The following is a 19,728-nucleotide window of genomic DNA, read 5'->3' as shown; positions in this document are numbered from 1 at the left end:
CATTTTGGTCCCATAAGTTATTAACGTTACAATTTGGTACCTTAAGTTACTTTTTGGTTTCGTTTTGGTCCCTTAACTATTAAAAGTTCCGTTTTGGTCCCTTAACTTATTTTTTTGTTTTGTTTTGGTCCCTTAACTTATTTTTTTGTTTCGTTTTGGTCCCTTAACTTATTTTTTGGTTTCGTTTTGGTCCCTTAACGCTAATACATTCATCCTAACGTAAAGGACCAAAGTGGTTGACGGAGGAAGAGTTAAGGGACCAAGACGAAACCAAAAATTAAGTTAAGGGACCAAAACGAAACTTTTAATAGTTAAGGGACCAAAACGAAACCAAAAAGTAACTTAAGGGACCAAATTGTAACGTTAATAACTTATGGGACCAAAATGTAACCAACAAATAACTTAAGGGACCAAATCATTAATTAAGCCAATAATAAATGTGTAAAATCAGCATTTTGATGCATAGATTACAATAATTTTAGGGTTATACTAAATTCATAGCTTCGAAAAACCTTGGCCATCAAGTTACATATAAATCCAACCGCATAATTACAAAATAAGCTACATTGCACTTCAATCAATTTGCAGGTTGTAAATTCCAACACACATATACGCTCGCAATGGCCATAACTTCAGAAATCATACACATTTGAACCAGTATTTGTAGAAACCAAATTTTAGCACATTTGAACAGTATTTAATCCATGTTAGTCATTCTAACGCGCCTCTACCACTGTGATTGAAGCTTCATTTATAGACGAAGATCCTATGCTATTTGTATTATCTCTTCCTGCGTAAAACCCGGGTTCACTTGGTTTGGGGAGTAAATTTTCACCCTTTAACATAATAACCGCAGATGACATGTTAGGCCTATTTTCTGGTTTCCGTTGTACACACAATAGACCAACGTGAAGAAATCTTATTATTTTTGAAGATATGGCATCATCGTATAATATGTCAGCTATGAACTCCAATGGCCTTTCTTCAATCCATAATCTCCATGCCTGAAATGACATAAATTTACAGCAAGAATAAGCTCCATCCATACTCAATTTTCATTCGATGTAATGATAATTGATAAATCCTTACTGTGAAGGTCTGTGTGGTATTTTCTGTTAACCAATCGTCGTGATATGAGTTAGTATTATTTTTGAATTTCTTTTACCTTCCAGAAGGTTTATTGCGACAAAATAAAGATAGAAGTAAAGCAACTACCAATAATGTGTGACAAGATAGAGGAACATATACACTTCAAAACTTACATGACTAAGAAGGTTTAGATGATGCAGAGGGTCACAAAATCCGCGATTCTTCCTACCGCTAATTATCTCAAGTACGACGACTCCGAAACTAAAAACATCAGATTTTATTGAGAAAGATCCATGCAAGGCATATTCTGGAGGCATATATCCACTGCAAGAAAAAACAACGAAGTTCAGAAAAAATAAATTAAAATGAGTTGTGACATAACAGAACTGAAGGTTTAAATAACTTTTCAGTACCTGTAATATACAATACTAGTGACATGATTTTCTTGTATTTAGTCCCTGAATTTTTTTTTAATCAATATGGTCTACATATTCCAATGTGACCAAATATTACCAAAGACTAAAACCAGAATAATGATAAAAAAACAATCTATCCTATATTTTAGGAATTCAAACGGACACAAATGTGTGGTAGAAACTAAAACCGACATTGATGTATATTAGAGAGACTAAAGAGTTGTTTGTATTACTATGTTCCCATCACTCTATTTGTTTTAGCCTCAGCTTGGTCTCCCATAAATGATCTGGCTAATCCAAAATCGGATATCTTTGGGATCATATCAATATCAAGAAGTATATTGCTGGTCTTGAGATCTCTATGTATGATTCTTAATGTAGAATCCTGATGGAGATACAGCAGGCCTCGAGCAATCCCATCATTAATTTCCAAGCGCTTTGTCCAATCTAGTAATTTACTTTGTGCAGTATCTAACAAATGACATTTTCTGAAGTTAGCATGAGAACTACATTCTGGCAAGACTAAAACTGAGAGCAATAATTTGGTAGGTGTGTAAGTTCAAACCAAAAATAAAGTAATCCAAGCTTCTGTTCGGCATGAATTCGTAGATCAACAACTTTTCATCTTGGTGAATAGAACAACCAAGAAGTTTTACAAGATTACGGTGTTGAAGTGTTGCCATCAACTTTACTTCATTTTTGAACTCCTCAACTCCTTGTCCGGATGTATTACAAAGCCTCTTAACAGCAATCTCTTGGCCATCTACCATTAAGCCCTAGTAATGTTTCTGAAAATTTTAGTACTTACCTTACTTGGTGAAATAAGAGGATAAAATAACTTGGTGACCAAAACATTACCTTGTATACTGGTCCAAAACCACCTTCTCCTAACTTGTTTCTGTTAGAGAAGTGATTTGTTGCATTAGTGATGATCGAAAAATCAAATATTGTTGCTAATTCACCATCTTCCTTCTCCTTCCTGTCCTTCCACCGAAATAACTTTTTTATATACCCTGAAGTAATAATATATGTTAACTAAGTAAAGGGACACATCAATCAAACATCCAACTTCATTGTAATTTGTAATTATTTCTGTAAGAAACATTATTTAGATACTATTTTGCAAATCATAAATATTTGTGATTTACATATATTAAATTTTTCACCTAGCTTACCAAGCTTCTTTCTGGATGTTGATGTGAGCAATACAAGAACCGTTAATACTATAATGAATGCCGCAACTCCTGCAAGAGTCCCAGCAAGCTTCAAGTTCCTCTTATTCTTTTTATGATCTGAGGGTTGAAGTAATTGTCAGTAAACAAGCAGGCATATAAGTTTACTAAAATGAAAGAAAAAGGCATCCACAGAGAGATTTTCTTGTTCTTAGAAATGCATTAGTGTCACATAATTTCTTGTTTTAAACAGTGCTTAATCTAACTGATAAGGCAAAAGATGTAACAGGAAATTAAATTACCAAGTTCTGAAGAAGCGAGTCGTATGTAAATGTCTTGGCCTAGGTCCAGATGTTTTCTCATGTCCACAATGTTGTGAAACCAAAGTAAGCAGCCGCTCCCACCATCTCTGATATATGAATTTGCATATGCAGTGCAAGAACAGTTTTTCAAACACATTGTCTTACATTTCTCAAGGCTCAAGCTTTTGTTAAACCATGATGATGACGTATCTGGCAACTTCATGTTTGTGTACTTCAAAAACCCATCTCCATGGAGACAATTTAAAAGTGTTTTCCTTACACACCCACCAGACCAATCTGATGACTCCCATTTTAGTTGAAATTTTGGCATGAAACCTTCCAAGCATTCACATACTGGAAATTTATTAAGATCGCAGATAGAGTTGATACCACAAAAGGCATAACCATCACACTGGTCGGCAGGACTAGAAGATAGAGCCTCCCAAATTTGTGTGCTATCTGACCATAGAAAACGTTGTGAATTTCCATATGGATCTAGTATCATTCTAATGATAACTGAAGCATTCAAGATTCGGTATTGATAAGAGAATTCTTTGTCAGTGAACTCTACTGTGAAATTCAAGACTTTATAATTAGTTATATACCAGTGCCAAGAAACACCAGTGAAAAGAAATCCATTCCACGATCCTCCTCTATACAGAATTCTTGCCCCCTTTACGGCAACTTGTTGAGGAAAACCATGCATATCTATCCTATATGAGCAATCACCTTCAGCAGGATCTTGAGGGCTTCTCCAAGATGTGAGATATCTATATGGACCAGTCACTAAGTTACTTTTCAGCTTCATTCCTGGAAGGAAAGTGTTACCGGGATAGTCAAAACTTTCCCACATAAAGTTCTGAGTGCTGCCTGCATCTTTCACAACAAGGTTTCCTGAATCCAACAACTGCACAACAACTGATTTCACAGCCGCAATTCTTGATGAATTGGAGTTCCAGATAACACCTTTGGAACCATCAAGAATAACAATACTTCCCTGATCAGTGAGTTTCAGCATTGCTGTTGAGTTTTGTACAGGAGTATTTCTATTGGCAACCCACACAATAGTCCTTGGCAATATGTTCTTGTACCATATACCGAAGTATTGGCGCTGTGAATCTCCAAAGTTGAAAAATCCTGCTTCAAACCTTCCAGCTCTAGAAACAAGCGTATCACCGAATTGCATAAACTGATTTGGAGCAATAGTAGTAAGAGTGTTCTGTTTAGATAAAGTGGACATGGAGCAAAATAAGAAAGTACATACAATTAGCGTTGGCACCGTAGTATGGTTTTCCATTGTGTTTGTGTTGGTTTGTTTGTTTTGTCCTATTCATTTTCATTTCATCAAACTCCATATTCAATTGACACGTCTTAGTCGTCCAAGTCTTTCCGCTTACGTGATAATTAATGCGAATTTCAAACAAAATTAACAAGTTTGTGGTGTAAAATCAACAACTTAAAGCTTTCAGTGTTGACCAAGACTTTCTAGCTTTCCGTGTAACATGGATGATGGAAAAAGAGATGGCTGCCAAAAGTATGAATGTCAAAAAAATTAAAAAACAAAAATATGCACAAAAACAAAGATCTAGAGATTAATAGTTGGATAAAAACATTGTATACGATATAGCCTCCTGGTGTCATCTAATCCATGTAGCCGACCTCTCGTTTAGTGGGATAGGCAATTGATTGATGTTGTAATCATATAAACAAAAATATAGCAGGGGTAATATTAAAAAAATAGATAAAAAATATAGCATAAATGGAGAAAGAAATATATATGCATATTTTTGACTGCTTACCTTAGTGGTAGCCCCCATGGCCCCACATATTGAATTACCTTAGTGGTGCCGCTAATTGTCAATTTATCCTTCACATATTGTCAACAAACCAAAGCTTTAAGCTGAGTAGACTAGATTATACACCACAAAATTGTTTGGATTTTTCATCAATTATCACACTGAGAAGACTTGGACTAAGCTGTGCGAATAAAGACACCCTTGTACAAAACTCAACAACTACGTTGCTGCTATTCAAAATAAAAGAAAAATTACTGCTGAAATTCATTCATAAAGGAAGCTTTGTTATTCTTATGGCTCCAGAGGCTACCCTCCTACACACACACACATATATATAGGGTGTATCGAGTGAGAGGATTTTTATTGTAAGCGATGAGAGGGTTAAATCATGACCATTGGATTATTATTAACGGTTGAGATAAAATTTGAAAACATGTGGTCTCTCCTCACTGTATCATTCGTCTGTCTGTGACTGGCTGCTCTCGTTTCCGGTTCTCTATTTTTCCCAGCCCTTCCTTGCATCACAACTCACCTTCTTTCTATTTTGAGGGAGATCAAGCTACCCTTCTTTCTCAAATCATTTCATGTTTCTCAAATCATCAAATAACTGGAGAGCTATGAGAAACATGAAATGATTTGAGAAAGAAGGGTAGCTTGATCTCCCTAAAAATAGAAAGAAGGGGAGTTGCGAACAAGAATTTCAATCGTATTGTAAAAAAAAAAAAATCAGTAATTAACAAAGGCTAACACTCCCTAGTTTCGAGTTACCTACTAGCTGTATGTGTAATTCATCAAGGCTTGTTTGTTAAATCATATATTCAGCACTTTGATTCATGCATTACAACAATTTTAGAGTCATACTAAATTCATAGCTTTAAAAAACCCTTGGCCACCAAGTTACATATAAATCCAACCACATAATTACATGAGAATCTTGAAAGCAACCCACTCAACCAAACATTAGATCCTCTACAAATCACAAAATTAGCAACATTGTACTTCAATCAATTTGCAGGTTCTTAGAAATCGTGGTTGAACCTAACTCAACCCGACAAAACCGGCTTGAAAGGAGAGGATTCAGGTCATCTTTTGTCCGATATGAGACTCTTATGGCGGTAATGAAACAAATAAAAGAAAGAAGAAAAACCACTAGTTGGAATCTTCACTTATTGGCTTGTTTCAGTCACAAAGGCATCATATGATGTGGCCATATCTTCAGAAATCATATGAATTATTCAGGTGGGTAAAATACTCAGCTGTTCAAGGCAAAATAGAATTTTCCCCTTTATATTTGTAGAAACCAAATTTCAGCACATTTGACCGGTATTTAATCCATGTTTGTAATTCTATCTTGCCTCTAACAATGAGATTGAAGCATCATTTATAGATGAAGATCCTACGCTATTTGTAGTATCTCTTCCTGCGTAGAACCCGGGTCTACCTGGTTTGGGGAGTATATTTTCACCCTTTAACATAAAAACCACAGATGACATGTTAGGCCTATTTTCTGGTTTCTGTTGTACACACAATAGACCAACATGAATAATCTTATTATTTTTGAAGATATGGAATCGTCGTATATGTCAACTATGAACTCCAGTGGCCTTTCTTCAATCCATAGTCGCCATGCCTAAAATGACATAAAATATACAGGAAGAATAAGCTTAATCCATACTCAATTTTCATTCGATGTAATGATATAATTGATAAATCTTTATTGTGAAGGTCTGTGTGGTGTTTACTTTCAACTAATCGTCGTGATATCAGTTAGTATTATTTTTGAATATTTTTACCTTCCAGAAGATTTATTGCAACAAAATAGAGATAGAAGGAAAGCAACTACAAATAATGTGTGACAAAATAGACGAACATATACACTTCAAAACTTACATGACCAAGAAGGTTTAGGTGATGTAAAGGGTCACAAAATCCGCGATTCTTTCTACCACTAATTATCTCAAGTACAACGACTCCAAAGCTAAAAACATCAGATTTTATAGAGAAAGATCCATGCACTGCATATTCTGGAGGCATATGTCCACTGCAAGAAAAAACATATCAGTACCTGTAAGATACAATACTAGTAACATAATTTTCTAGTATTTAGTCCCTTAATTAATTTATTTTAATCAATATGGTCTACATATTCCAATGTGATCATAGAAACTAAAACCGAAATTGATGATATTACAAAGACTAAAGAGTTGTTTGTATTACTATGTTCCCATCACTCTATTTGTATTAGCTTCAGCTTGGTCTCCCATAAATGATCTGGCTAAGCCAAAATCTGCTATCTTTGGGATCATATCAATATCAAGAAGAATATTGCTTGTTTTGAGATCTCTATGTATGATTCTTAGTGTAGAATCCTGATGCAGATATAGTAGTCCCCGAGCAATCCCGTCAATAATTTCCAAGCGCTTTGTCCAATCTAGTAATTTACTTCGTGTAATATCTAACAAATGACACTTTCTGAAGTTAGCACGAGAACTGCATTATGGCAAGAGTAAGAATGAAAGCAATAAATTTGGTTGGAATGAAAGTTCAAACCAAAAATAAAGTAATCCAAGCTTCTGTTGGGCATGAATTCATAGATCAACAACTTTTCATCTTGTTGAATAGAACAGCCAAGAAGTTTTACAAGATTTCGGTGCTGAAGTGTTGCCATCAACTTCACTTCATTTTTGAACTCCTCAACTCCTTGTCCCGATGTATTACAAAGCCTCTAAACAGCAATCTGTTGGCCATCTGCCATTACACCCTAGTAATGTTTCTGAAAATTTTAGTACTTACCTTACTCGGTGAAATAAGAAGATAAATTAACTTGGTGACTAAAACATTACCTTGTACACTGGTCCGAAACCACCTTCTCCTAACTTATTTTTATCAGAGAAGTGATTTGTTGCATTAGTGATGGTGGAAAAATCAAATATTGTAGCCAAGTCACCATCTGCCTTCTCTTTTTCGTGCTTCCGATGAAATAACTTTTTTATATAACCTGAAGTAACAATTTAAGTGGTTCAATGTTAACAAAGTAAAGAGACAAATCAATCAAACTTTAAAATTCATTGTAAGTTGTAACAAATTCTGTTTGCAACTCTACTTGAGTACTATTTAATTAAATAAAAAATATTTGACATTTACTTATCATAGCTTTTTCACCTGGCTTACCAATTTTCTCTCCATATGCTGATGTGACCAATACAAGAACGGTAGTCCTATTATGAATGCAATAACTCCTGCAAGAGTCCCAGCAAGCTTCAATTTCTGCTTATTGTTTTTGTGATCTGAGGGTTGAAATAAATGTCAGTCAACAAGAAGGTATAGAAGCTTACTGTAACGAAGGAAAAATGCATCCATAATCATGTTCTTAGAAATAGCACAGGTATATGCTTAAAAGTGACAAGAGAATTTAAGTGTCACCTAATTTCAAGTTTACAACAGTGCTTAATAATATGAAGAAAAATGCTGAAATATATGCACTTGTGCTATATATCTAACTGACAAGGCATAAGATGTAATAGGATACGAAAAATACCGAGTTCTGAAGATGCGAGTCGTATGTAAATGTCTTGTCCAACGTCAGGATGTTTTCTCATGTCCACAATGTTGTTAAACCAAAGTAAGCAGCCACTTCCACCATCTCTGATATCTGAATTTGCATATGCAGTGCAAGTACAGTTTTTCAAGCACAGTGTCTTACATTCCTCAAGGCTCAAGCTCTTGTCATACCAAGATGTTGACGTGTCTGGCAACTTCATGCTTGTGTACTTCAGAAAGCCATCTCCAGTGTGACAATTCAATTTTGTTCTCCTGAGGCACCCACCAGACCAATCCGATGACTCCCATTTTAGTTGAAATGTTGGCATGAAACCTTCCAAGCATTCACATGTTGGAAAGTTATTAATATTGCAGTTAGAGTTAATACCGCACAAGGCATAATTATCACATTGGTCTGCAGGACGAGAAGATATAGCCTCCCAAATTTGTGTCGTATCTGACCATAGAAGACGTTGTGAATTTCCGGATGGATCTAGCTCCATTCTAGTAATAATTGAACGGTTCATAGTTTCATATTGACAAGAGAATTCTTTGTCAGTGAACACTACTGAGAAATTCAAGACTCTCTGCATTTTTTGCCAAGAAACACCATTGAAAAGAAATCCATTCCATGACCCTCCTCTATACAAAATTCTTTCCCCCTTTTCAGTAACCAGTTGAGGAAAACCATGTATATCTATCCTAAATGAACACTCACCTTCAGCCGGATCTTGAGGGCTTCTCCAAGATGTGAGATATCTATATGGACCAGTAACTAAATTACTTTTCAGCTTCATTCCCGCAAGGAAAGTGTTTCCAGGATAATCAAAACTTTCCCACAACAAATTCTCATTCTCACCACTGCTGTTTGTATCTTTCACAACAAGGTTTCCTGAATCCAACAACTGCACAACAACTGATTTCACCGCCGCAATTCTTGATGAATTGGAGTTCCAGATAACACCTTTGGAACCATCAAGAATAACAATACTTCCCTGATCAGTGAGTTTCAGCATTGCTGTTGAGTTTTGTACAGGAGTATTTCTATTGGCAACCCACACAATAGTCCTTGGCGATATGTTCTTGTACCATATACCGAAGTATTGGCGCTGTGAATCTCCAAAGTTGAAAAATCCTGCTTCAAACCTTCCAGCTCTAGAAACAAGCGTATCACCGAATTGCATAAACTGATTTGGAGAAATAGTAGTAAGAGTGTTCTGTTTAGATAAAGTTTGCATGGAGCAAAATAAGAAAGCGCACACAATTAGCACTGGCACCTTATTATGGTTCTCCATTGTGTTTGTGTTGGTTTGTTTGTTTTGTCCAATTTATTTTCATTTTATCAAACTCTATATTCAATTGACTTAGTCGTCCAAGTCTTTCCGCTTACGTGCTAATGGATGCAAATTTCAAACAAAATCAACAAGTTTGTGGTGTAAAATCAACAACATAAAGCTTTCAGTGTTGACCAAGACTTTCTAGCTTTCCGTGTAACATGGATAATGGAAAAAGAGATGGCTGCCAACAATATGAATGTCAAGAAAATTAAAAAAAACAAAAATATGCACAAAAACAAAGATCTTGAGATTAATAGTTGGATAGAAACATTGTATACGATATATCCTCCTGGTATCATCTAATCCATGTAGCTGATCTCGCTTAGTGGGATAGGCAATTGATTGTTGTTGTAACCATATAAACAAAAATTTAGCAGGGGTAATATTAAAAAAATATATAGCAGAAATGAAGAAAGAAATATTTATGCATATTTTTGTCTGCTTACCTTAGTGGTAGCCCCCATGGCCCCACAAACATGTCCTTAACGGTGTTGGTAACTGTCAATTTATCCGTAGTAGACTAGATTATATGGCACAAAACTGTTTGTATTTTTCATCAATTATCACACAAGAATTGGACTAAGCTGTTCCAATAAAGACACCCTTGTACAAAACTCAACAGATATGCTGAAAATCACTGCTATTAAAAAGAAAATAAAAATTAATGCTGAAACTCATTGATCAAGGAGCCTTGTTATTCTTGATGGCTCCTGAGGCCACCCTACATAGTCTTTTGTTTTTTTGTTATACATATAAGTTAAGTTTTACCAATATACATACATATATAATATATATGTACTGTGTATCTTAACTTAGACCAACAAAAAAAAAATGAAGGTTCAAGTTACCAAGTGTGCACCTTTTTATTTGGACAAAAATATCATTCATCTTTATTATTTAAAACTAATATTTTGAGGGTTAATTTAGTTATTTTCATTATAAAATATTTTTAACTTACACCAGTTTACTAACTTAGACCCACTTTTATTATGAACATATTTATTTCACAATTACAAACATTAAACAACCCAAAAAAAAAAAAAGACAAAACAGCTTTGACAACATTATAAAAAAAGACAAAACGGTTTTGACAAAAAAACAGTTTTTAAATTACATAATTACTCTTTGTTAAATAATGGTTTATAATAGTAATATGTAGATATTTTTTTTCCATATAAAAAGGTGTTCGTACGCTTGCTAACTTGAATTTCCATGGTTTTTGTTGGTATAAGTTAGCAAATCCATATATATATATATATATATATATATATATATATATATATATATATATATATATATATATATATGGGTTATGATAGAAGACACCTTTTATGAAGGTGTCTTTTATCAAGTTACTCTATGAGCATTTGCGAAAAGACACCAACTTACTTTTATGAAGGTGTCTTTTAGTAAAGTTATAACTAAAAAGTGAAAATCACACCTTAAGGTGTGACTTGTTAAAAGACACCACCAAAGGGTGGCTTGTAACAAAACTATATATATATATGGGGTTTGCTAGGATACACCCACTAGTTTTTATTAAGGTGTGTTTTAGCAAAGATATAACTAAAAAGTTGTTAAATACACCTTAAAGTAAATGTTGCTAAAACACACATTCTAAAAAATAAGTGGGTGTATGTTAGCAACTCCTATAGGCGTTTGCTAGGATACACCCACTTATTTTTGAGAAGGTGTGTTTTATCAAGTTATAACTAAAATGTAGTTAAATACACCTTAAGGTGTAGCTTGCTAAAACACTCCCACATAAAAACTAGTGGGTGTGTTCTAGCAAATCCCTATATATATATATATATATATATATATGTATATATATATGAGACAAGATCCGTTGACACCAGGTGTCAACGGTTTAGTTGACACCAAATTCTAACCGTTGATTTAGTTTAATCTAAAGGCTTCAATTGATTCATTAAACAATGTCATGTGACCCTCCCATCATTCTTTTTACACTATCTTTACCGTTTTCTTCTTGAAATCCACCATGTCAAAGGATACGATGAGTTTTTCACCGCCAGAAACCAGAATCTGCAACCATAGTTTGACTGTCTTTCTTGCCTACTGAAATTCAATTCCTTAATTTGATCCTAATTTCATAGATCTCTTGTTTCTCGTCACCCTAATAAAAACTTATATTTAACAATTTAATTGAATCGAATGGTGGAATTCCTTGACAACAATAATAATACAAATGATTTAATTTCATTCAGTAGCATCTTTATCTAAATACCCTTCTTATAAACTTATTCCCACAAATGACATTAATTATTGTTTTCAATTATGAAAATCTTGAATTGAAAACAGGATGCACACCATATAGAAATTGGGGAAAAAGGTAAACACCATATAGAAATCGTGAATCTGGGTGTGTGGCACATATCACATGATAACAATTTGTTTAAAGAGAAGAGTATCACTAGTGTTTTCGATTACAACTCAACGATTTAATAAAATAATAATATGTAATTGGAGGAAAGGTTACACACCATATAGAAACATATGAGCTTTTGATCAAATAAAATAAACGGTTGAGATTTGGTGTCAACGAATACGTTGACACCTGATGTCAACGGATCCTAACTATATATATATATATATATATATATATATATATATATCCTAACTATATATATATATATATATATATATATATATATATATATATATATATATATATATATATATATATATATATAGAGGGTGTTTCAAATGAGAGCACTCTTATGATAAGAGGATAAGAGGAATTAATATTAACCATTGGATAAAATCGTACGGTACAGATTCAAAAGCTCATGAAAAAAGTAATTGCACATGATTCTATTTCCCACCCTTTCTCCTTCCCCTATCTCGCTTACAGTACAGCATCTTCATCTCTTTACTGATGTGCATCTCTACACTTCCCCATCTCTATCTCTTCATCTCTTTGTTCATATGACATTTTTCGTTTTACATTTTTCTACCTTCTGAATCTAGATCAATAGCAGGAGTATGCTTTTCATGTTCAATTCAATTTTGCAAAACAAAATCATGTAATTGTCCTAAAAAATCAATTAACCTGAAAATTAAAAAAAAGGGGTTATTATTATTATTATTATGCTAAACATCGAACAATCTGAACCATAATTTCTATGAAATTTTAATGATTTCATGATGAACATCAAATAATGTAGAACAATACGAATATCATTTTCCTTTCATCTCCATTAAGGTTCCTATATAGACGCAACTAGGATATGAAGGTATGTCCACCAAATTAAGTGTAGCTCCAATCTCCATTAAAGGGTTTCGTTCAAGACTTACAGTGTTTCGGCGAGAGAGGGGAAGGAGAAAGGGTAGGAAAATAGAATCACGTGCAATTACTTTTTCCATGAGCTTTTGAATCTGCACCGTACGATTTTATCCAATGGTTAATATTAATTCCTCTCATCCTCTCATTATAAGAGTGCTCTCATTTGAAACACCCTCTATATATATATATATATATATATATATATATATATATATATATATATATATATATATTTCTTGTTGCTCGTATAATGCTTGAATATAAAGATTACTAGGAAATTTCACAATGTTTATGTATTAAACTGGAAAATGTTACAAGAGGCGGAAGCAAAGCGTGCCTTCACCAAAACAACAAGAGTTCCTTATAAAGGAAAAAAGGTTCACTATTTGAACCGGTAAAAGGCGACCTAAACATTCGGTGGCCGGTTACAAACGACAAAACAACATTATTGTTAAAGTCGGGTGCACAATGGGCCCCATCGTCACTTTGACAATAAACACAACATTACAAACAACTTTTACAAAGATGTCAAAAAGAAAAAGCAAAAGAAAAAGCTAAAGCTAAAGCTGATTACGACTAAAGCAAAAGCTGAAAAAGACATATTGTCCACCAAAAGATTCTTTTGAGATAATTGAGGAGGGAACTTATTTGGCCTTGCTGGCGACTATTTCAATCATAGAGTCCCAAATATCTTCCATCGTTGGATCTGGTTGAGATTCACCAGGTAGAACCTCTTCGTCTTCATCAATTTCTTCGGATCCTTTTGATGAGACTGACATATTATCTTCTGGGAAAGAGCAGAAAAACTGATCTTTCATGAAATCAAGAACTCTGACCTTAATTTGATCATTAGTTTCTTGAGGATATTTCCTCTGGAAATAAGTTTTCACTTCATTCATAGAGAAGTTTTGGGTGTTAGAATTTTTAACACTCTTGACTTTATCTGATGAGATAGAAGCCTTTATTTTATCAACCAAAATTTTGAGGTCGTCTGGACTCATATTAGTCCAAAATTTATAAAAGAAATTTCTTTGGAGAATAGGAACGTTAAACCTGTCTTTAGAGATAGTGATATTCCATCTCCATATCCATGGAATTTGAAATTTAGAGAAAAACAGACAAGGACATTGTCCAGTAATAAGTTTACTAGATGCAACCTTTTCAATTAAAGGGCTAGTATTACACCAAGAGGTATACAAATTTTGTATTTCTTCAGGAAGAATTTCTAAAGATGGGCCAAATTTTTGCCACCAAGAAAAGAACCAGTTTGGGATAGATTTTTCCACAATTTCTGGGTTAATAGAAAAGAACCAAGAATGCTTGTTCTTGGGATTCTGGTAATAAAACATTTGGGTAAAGGCGTTAACATAATCCCAATAGTTGAAATTAATAGGATTGTTTTGACTATCTATAATAGCCTTTTCATTATTGGGGTTTATTCCCCAGTCTTTAGGAAGTAAAATCTTGTTAATGTGACATTTAGAAAAACTTATAAAGTCTTTAGTATTACCATTATGGTGATTATGAGTAATGGTAACTGATCCTGATCCGATCAAAAGCATTTCAAGATGAGGTCTAGATTTACCAGCCATACCTGGATAACATCTAGTATCCAAATATCTGTCTTTAATAGTCCAACCATCACTATTATTTAGTGAAAGATCTTCATCATCAATATACATGATGGTTTCATTAATAGGGTTTTCTAAATATTCTTGGGAAGATTCTTCCAGAGTTATTTGCTTGTAAGAAATATTCTTACTTTTGGCTGAGGTCGAAGAAGATGCTTCTTCTTTTTCCTTCTTTATGTTGGAAGCATTAGGTCTTCCTCTGTTGTACTGCACCATAGACCAGTTACCAATGACTGGAATATTAGGGTCAGTTTGGGCTTGGGGCAACATATTATTGCTCCCTTGATAGCCACGACCATGTTGGCCACGACCTCCTCTTCCCCTATAAGGGGTTGTCATATCCCTGCAAAAATTCACGAGTTAAGAAGTCAGCAAGAGAGTTATTTTCTCCTTTAATATATTGAATATCAAATTCAAAGGCAGATAATTGAGCTTGCCAATTAGCAAAGATTTGCTTTGCTACAAGATTTTTAACATCTTTTTCAATAATAGGTTTTGCCGAACTACAATCAATTCTAAGCAAAAACTTTTGATTAAGTAAATCACTCTGAAATTTAGAGATACATTTTATGATGGAAAGCATTTCTTTCTTAACCGTAGAATACTTGGATTGGGTAGGATTCCATTTTCCTGAAGTAAATCTAACTAATACTTCTTTATTAGAAGTAGGGTTAACTTGCTTAAGGATTCCCCCATAACCCAAATTGGAAGCATCAGTTTCAACAATTTTGAAATAATTAGGATTGGCTAGAGAAAGGCAAGGCAAATTTTTGACTTTACTCTTAATTCTACGAACAGCATGAGTATGTTCATCCGTCCAAGGCTTAGGTTTGGATTTTAACCTATTGTACAAAATAGCTGTATCTTTGGATAAATACTCATAGTAGTCAGACACATAATTAAGACTACCTAAAAATCTTTGTAATTGAGTTTTATCTAGAATAATATCTGGAAATTTAGAAGCAAATTCAATACTTCTATCAATAGGAATAATAGTTCCCTTATCAATGGTATGACCTAGAAATCTAATTTTAGTCTGGAATAATTTCATCTTGGGCGCAGAGACAACAAGCCCACTACGCTTAACAACTTCTTTGAAAATTTTCAAATGTTTAACATGTTGATCTATAGTTTTAGAGAAGACTAAAACATCATCAATGTAGACAATAACAAACTCTGAGTAAGACTCGAAGATATCATTCATAATTTTTTGAAATTTTGATGGCGCGTTTTTTAAACCAAAAGCCATCACCAGCCATTCAAATTGGCCAAAAGGAACTGTAAAGGCAGTTTTATATCTGTCCGATTCTTTAATTTGAATCTGCCAATAACCAGATTTCATATCAAATTTTGAAAATATAGTAGCAGTTGCTAATCTATCCAGCAAATCTTTCTTGTTAGGAATAGGATACCTAATCCATTTTAAAACCTTATTAAGGGGTTTATAATTAATAACAAGTCTAGGAACCCCTCGTTCCTTTTCGGCTGCGTTATCAACATAAAACGCAGTACAACTCCAAGGAGATTTAGATTTTCTAATTAATCCTTTGTCAAGAAGAGATTGAATCTCTTTTTTACATAAATCATGATACGCTTCATTCATTTGAGCAGGTCTAGCCTTAGTAGGAATTTGACTTTCATTAAAGTCATTAATATAGGGTAGAGAAACAATATGTTTCTTTCTATCCCAAAAAGCATTGGGAAAATCGTTACAGACTTCATTATTGAATTGAAGCTCTAAAGACTTAATCTGTCTTTGTATCTCAACTTTCTTAAGTTGACTATCAATATTACGAAGACTAATTTCTTCTTTAAGAAAACATATTTGTTTTTCTTTTTTGTTAAGAATATCCTTAACTTCATTAAGCATCCTAGTATGAGGATTAGTGATAAATTCAAAAGTAATATCTTGATTGTCAATCATCGTAGTAATTCCCTTTTGATCAATATTTTTAATGGGCATAATATTATGCAAAAAAGGAGTTCCTAAAATAACTCTATGAGTTAAATTTTTTACCAAAATAAAATTAGTCGGTAGACAAATATTTTGGTTGCAAATATAAGCATTAGAAAGTTTATAATTAACTTGAAGCTTATCTCCTCCGGCTTGGGTTAGAGATTGAGTAGTTTTAGAAAAATATTTTGTAGGAATAATTCCTTCCTGAATGCAGTTTAAATCTGCACCACTATCAATCAAAGCTATTTCATTTTTAAGAATATATTCTTTATTAATAACTAAAGTAATTTTTACAAACCATTTTTGAGAAGTAACCCTTTGAAGAGTAGTTAAAAAAGTATTTTCCGATTTTTCTTCGGAAGTAGAAGGTTTAGAATCCTCAATTTTAGGAATATCCTGAATAATTTCTTCAGTTTCTAATTTAGAAACCCGCTGAGATAATATATTATTATCTCTTTTTATTTGAGATATTTCACCTTTTAAGAGATTAATTTCTCTTCTTAAATCATCAGTAGAAACAGGCGTTTCTTTAATATTGGTTTCACGAAATCTAGATAAGACTTCACTAATTCTGTAAGGTGTCTCAATAATTTGAGGACCTTTATCCTTATTAGAACCATCTTTAATAAGAAATTCTAACATTTTCCTTTTCAGATTATTGTCTGAAATACTATCAATAGCTTTTAAAGCTTCGTCATGTTCTGCAGTTAGAACATTTAAACCATTCATTTCGACTATTTGTTTCCAATAGTCTATTTCTTCATTACAAAGGCAATCAGAGTCTGAACTTTTATTAGACTCGTTATCACTTGAGGAATCATCTATTTGATCTATAACATCATTATTATCTTCTGATTCATTATCAGAATATTTAAATAAAACTTTCTCAAGTTGAGATCGAAGATTATCATCTTTTATATCATTAAGCTGTTTTTTAGTCCAGCATTGAGTGGCATAATGACCAGTTTTGCCGCATTTATGGCAAGTAATATTTTTTGAAAACTTATCAGCTTTCCTTTTGTTTTTAGAACTAGGAAAATTTTCCCTAGACTTTTTAGAGAAATTTTCTCTATGTTTCTTCTTATTAGAAGACTTATGATGTTTCTTTCTCTTAGTTTGAGAAGTATCATTAGAAGAACTAATTTTCTTCTTATTCTTTCTTTCAACAGCAGGTTTACCTAAATCAAAGGCGAACTGCTCACAAAACTCACCTAATTGGTGTTTCTCAGTTAATTTCTGCTTTTTAAGCTGATTTTTTAACTTTATGTCATTACATAAAGAAAGGCCTTATTGAATACAAGTATTCGTAATTTGACCATAAGTTAATTCCGGGTAATTAATATTTATCCCATCATTTCTATTTCTTAAAGATTGCCTAATTTTCTCGGCAAAAAGATGAGGTAAGCCATCAACAAATTTAGCTTTCCAGTGACTGTCATTAGGATTTTCAATCATAAAAAGTCTTGATAGAAAGGTATCTTTGTACCATCTAAAATATGTCAAAGAAGGACATCGTAAATTTTGTAAAAGAGTGCAAATACGCTCTCCAACAGGTATTCTAGTACCAACAAAATTATTTATTATGGAAAGACTTAAAGTATAAACGGCGTCTTCTTCGTTAGTATTAGTCACAGATCCTGTGGCTTCATTCTTAATAGTCTTTTTATGAGAAAGAATTTCTTCTCTTTGAGCAGCTGTGAGATACCAATCCCACCAACCTCTAAGTTGACCGACAAAACCAACGGTTATGAAACTAGCAATATTTCTATCAGAATTTCCTTGCTGTTTACAAATGGTAGAATACATAAGCATTTTTTGAATAACAGTGACAATTTGTCTATCATTTAGACCGTCAATATTCCATTCATAAATGGATCTACCCGAGTACGAGTTTTGAACAATGTCCTCATTTTCTTCAAAAAGCAGATCTTGAGGAGAAGGTCTATCGTAATAAATTTTATCAACACCACGTTTAGTATAAACGGTATTAATGTCAGCCTTATCATTAAGACTAAAATCATTGAACATGGTGGCCAGCTCATCAACACTTTCAAAATTCTTATTAGAATTTTTTGATTCATTATCTGAATCTTCATCTTTAGAAATAACATTAAGATTTAATTTCTTAAGTTTTTCTTGCAAAGTATTCATAAATTCATTCGAATTATCATCAATTTTGAAATTCTCAATTTTAGTGGGAGGCTGAATTATAGGAGTTTCACTAATTTGGTCATAAAAACCTTTTGAAGTAGAGGTTGAAGGAATATCCTTTTTTTCAAAATGGTCAATAATAATCTTTTGATTGTCGATGTTTTTTTCAACCAGAAATTTTAAAAACGCGATATCTTTATCTAAAGACAAAAGTTGATCTCCTATACGAGTCAAATAAGCATTAGAAAAATTTTGTGCTTTGATTATAGAGTTTAACTCACTAAGGCTATTTAAGGTATTACCTACTTTAGGTCCTATGCTAGTGTGCGAATACGCAACAGCTTCGACGTTAGTTCCCAAAGTTAAACTTTTTTCAGGAAGAAAAGGAGATTGAATAGGCTCGTTTTGCCCAATAATATACCAAGACCTAGATCTTAGAGTCAAAATTTCTTTTTCATTTTGATCAAGAAAATAGGTTATAAACCATTCAACAAATCTAATGAACTCTTGAGTTATCCTAAGATGTTCATAATAATCATCCTTGATTTTTTTACGTTCCCATTCAGGAAATTTTTTAAAAAACCAATTTCTAAAATCGGAATATTTTTCCATCATAAATTCATCATTTATGAATTTTCTCCACAAACTATGAGGCGTAAGATCCATTAAAAATCTGATTGGGTTGGGGAGGTTTTACCTTCCTTTTGACTGTTATTAGTCTCATAAACTCCATAAGGAATTTTGTTGTCACTCATAATTATATGTTCAACAGTTTCAGATTCATCTTTAGTTTTAGATGTCGAAGCTTCTGAAAAAGATTTCCTAGAAATATTACTAGGAACAGAATAAAAATTGTTGGAAGAATATCTAGAAGATATACTTCTCGGTATTTTGCAAATTCTCTGAGGATTAAAACGAATTTCAACATCTCCATCAGTAGTTTGAACAATTTGTTCAACATTTCTATTCATGATAGGTTCCGGGTTAACGATACAAGGAAGATTCCAATTATCGGGGAAATCTAATTCGT

General features: G+C 33.2%; 1 protein-coding gene and 1 pseudogene across 4 annotated transcripts; both read right to left on the bottom strand.

Annotated features, from left to right (window-relative positions):
* Window positions 1–429: 429 nt before the first annotated feature.
* On the bottom strand, window positions 430–4,293 carry LOC146935898 (G-type lectin S-receptor-like serine/threonine-protein kinase At4g27290). 3 transcript variants are annotated; one of them, XR_015030393.1, is made up of 7 exons: window positions 2,980–4,293; window positions 2,681–2,797; window positions 2,364–2,518; window positions 2,071–2,281; window positions 1,503–1,976; window positions 1,263–1,413; window positions 430–1,004 (listed from the first exon to the last, which is right to left on the bottom strand). XR_015030393.1 is itself a non-coding variant. In XM_085750947.1 (7 exons), the coding sequence occupies exons 1-7, from the start codon at window positions 4,274–4,276 to the stop codon at window positions 717–719; spliced, it is 2,466 nt and encodes an 821-aa protein (XP_085607073.1). In that variant the 5' UTR covers window positions 4,277–4,293; the 3' UTR covers window positions 430–716. The 3 variants fall into 3 exon arrangements, 2 of the variants coding, with proteins under 2 accessions (XP_085607073.1, XP_085607074.1); XM_085750947.1 differs by having other exon boundaries at window positions 1,739–1,976; window positions 2,672–2,797; XM_085750948.1 differs by having other exon boundaries at window positions 1,739–1,976.
* A 1,266-nt stretch (window positions 4,294–5,559) lies between these two features.
* On the bottom strand, window positions 5,560–9,665 carry LOC146935897 (G-type lectin S-receptor-like serine/threonine-protein kinase At4g27290; annotated as a pseudogene). Its single transcript, XR_015030394.1, has 7 exons — window positions 8,314–9,665; window positions 7,938–8,062; window positions 7,619–7,773; window positions 7,326–7,536; window positions 6,993–7,230; window positions 6,666–6,816; window positions 5,560–6,405 (listed from the first exon to the last, which is right to left on the bottom strand). The product of XR_015030394.1 is annotated as a G-type lectin S-receptor-like serine/threonine-protein kinase At4g27290 (transcript).
* Window positions 9,666–19,728: the final 10,063 nt, after the last annotated feature.

This window comes from Medicago sativa, chromosome 3, assembly GCF_051527215.1.
Source record: "Medicago sativa cultivar Bolivia chromosome 3, Bolivia_mono, whole genome shotgun sequence".
NCBI lineage: Eukaryota > Viridiplantae > Streptophyta > Magnoliopsida > Fabales > Fabaceae > Medicago > Medicago sativa.
This window is presented reverse-complemented; position numbering and strand designations above follow the sequence as displayed.

Bases quoted from the DNA above. Each gene is read 5' to 3' on its own strand.
- LOC146935898 (XM_085750947.1), bottom strand. From the start codon at position 4,276: ATGGAAAACCATACTACGGTGCCAACGCTAATTGTATGTACTTTCTTA. The intron at 1,977-2,070 runs GTTTGAACTTAC...GTCATTTGTTAG, and splicing joins CTTGGATTACTTTATTTTTG to ATACTGCACAAAGTAAATTA. The intron at 1,005-1,262 runs GTAAGTTTTGAA...ATGTCATTTCAG, and splicing joins ATCTAAACCTTCTTAGTCAT to GCATGGAGATTATGGATTGA.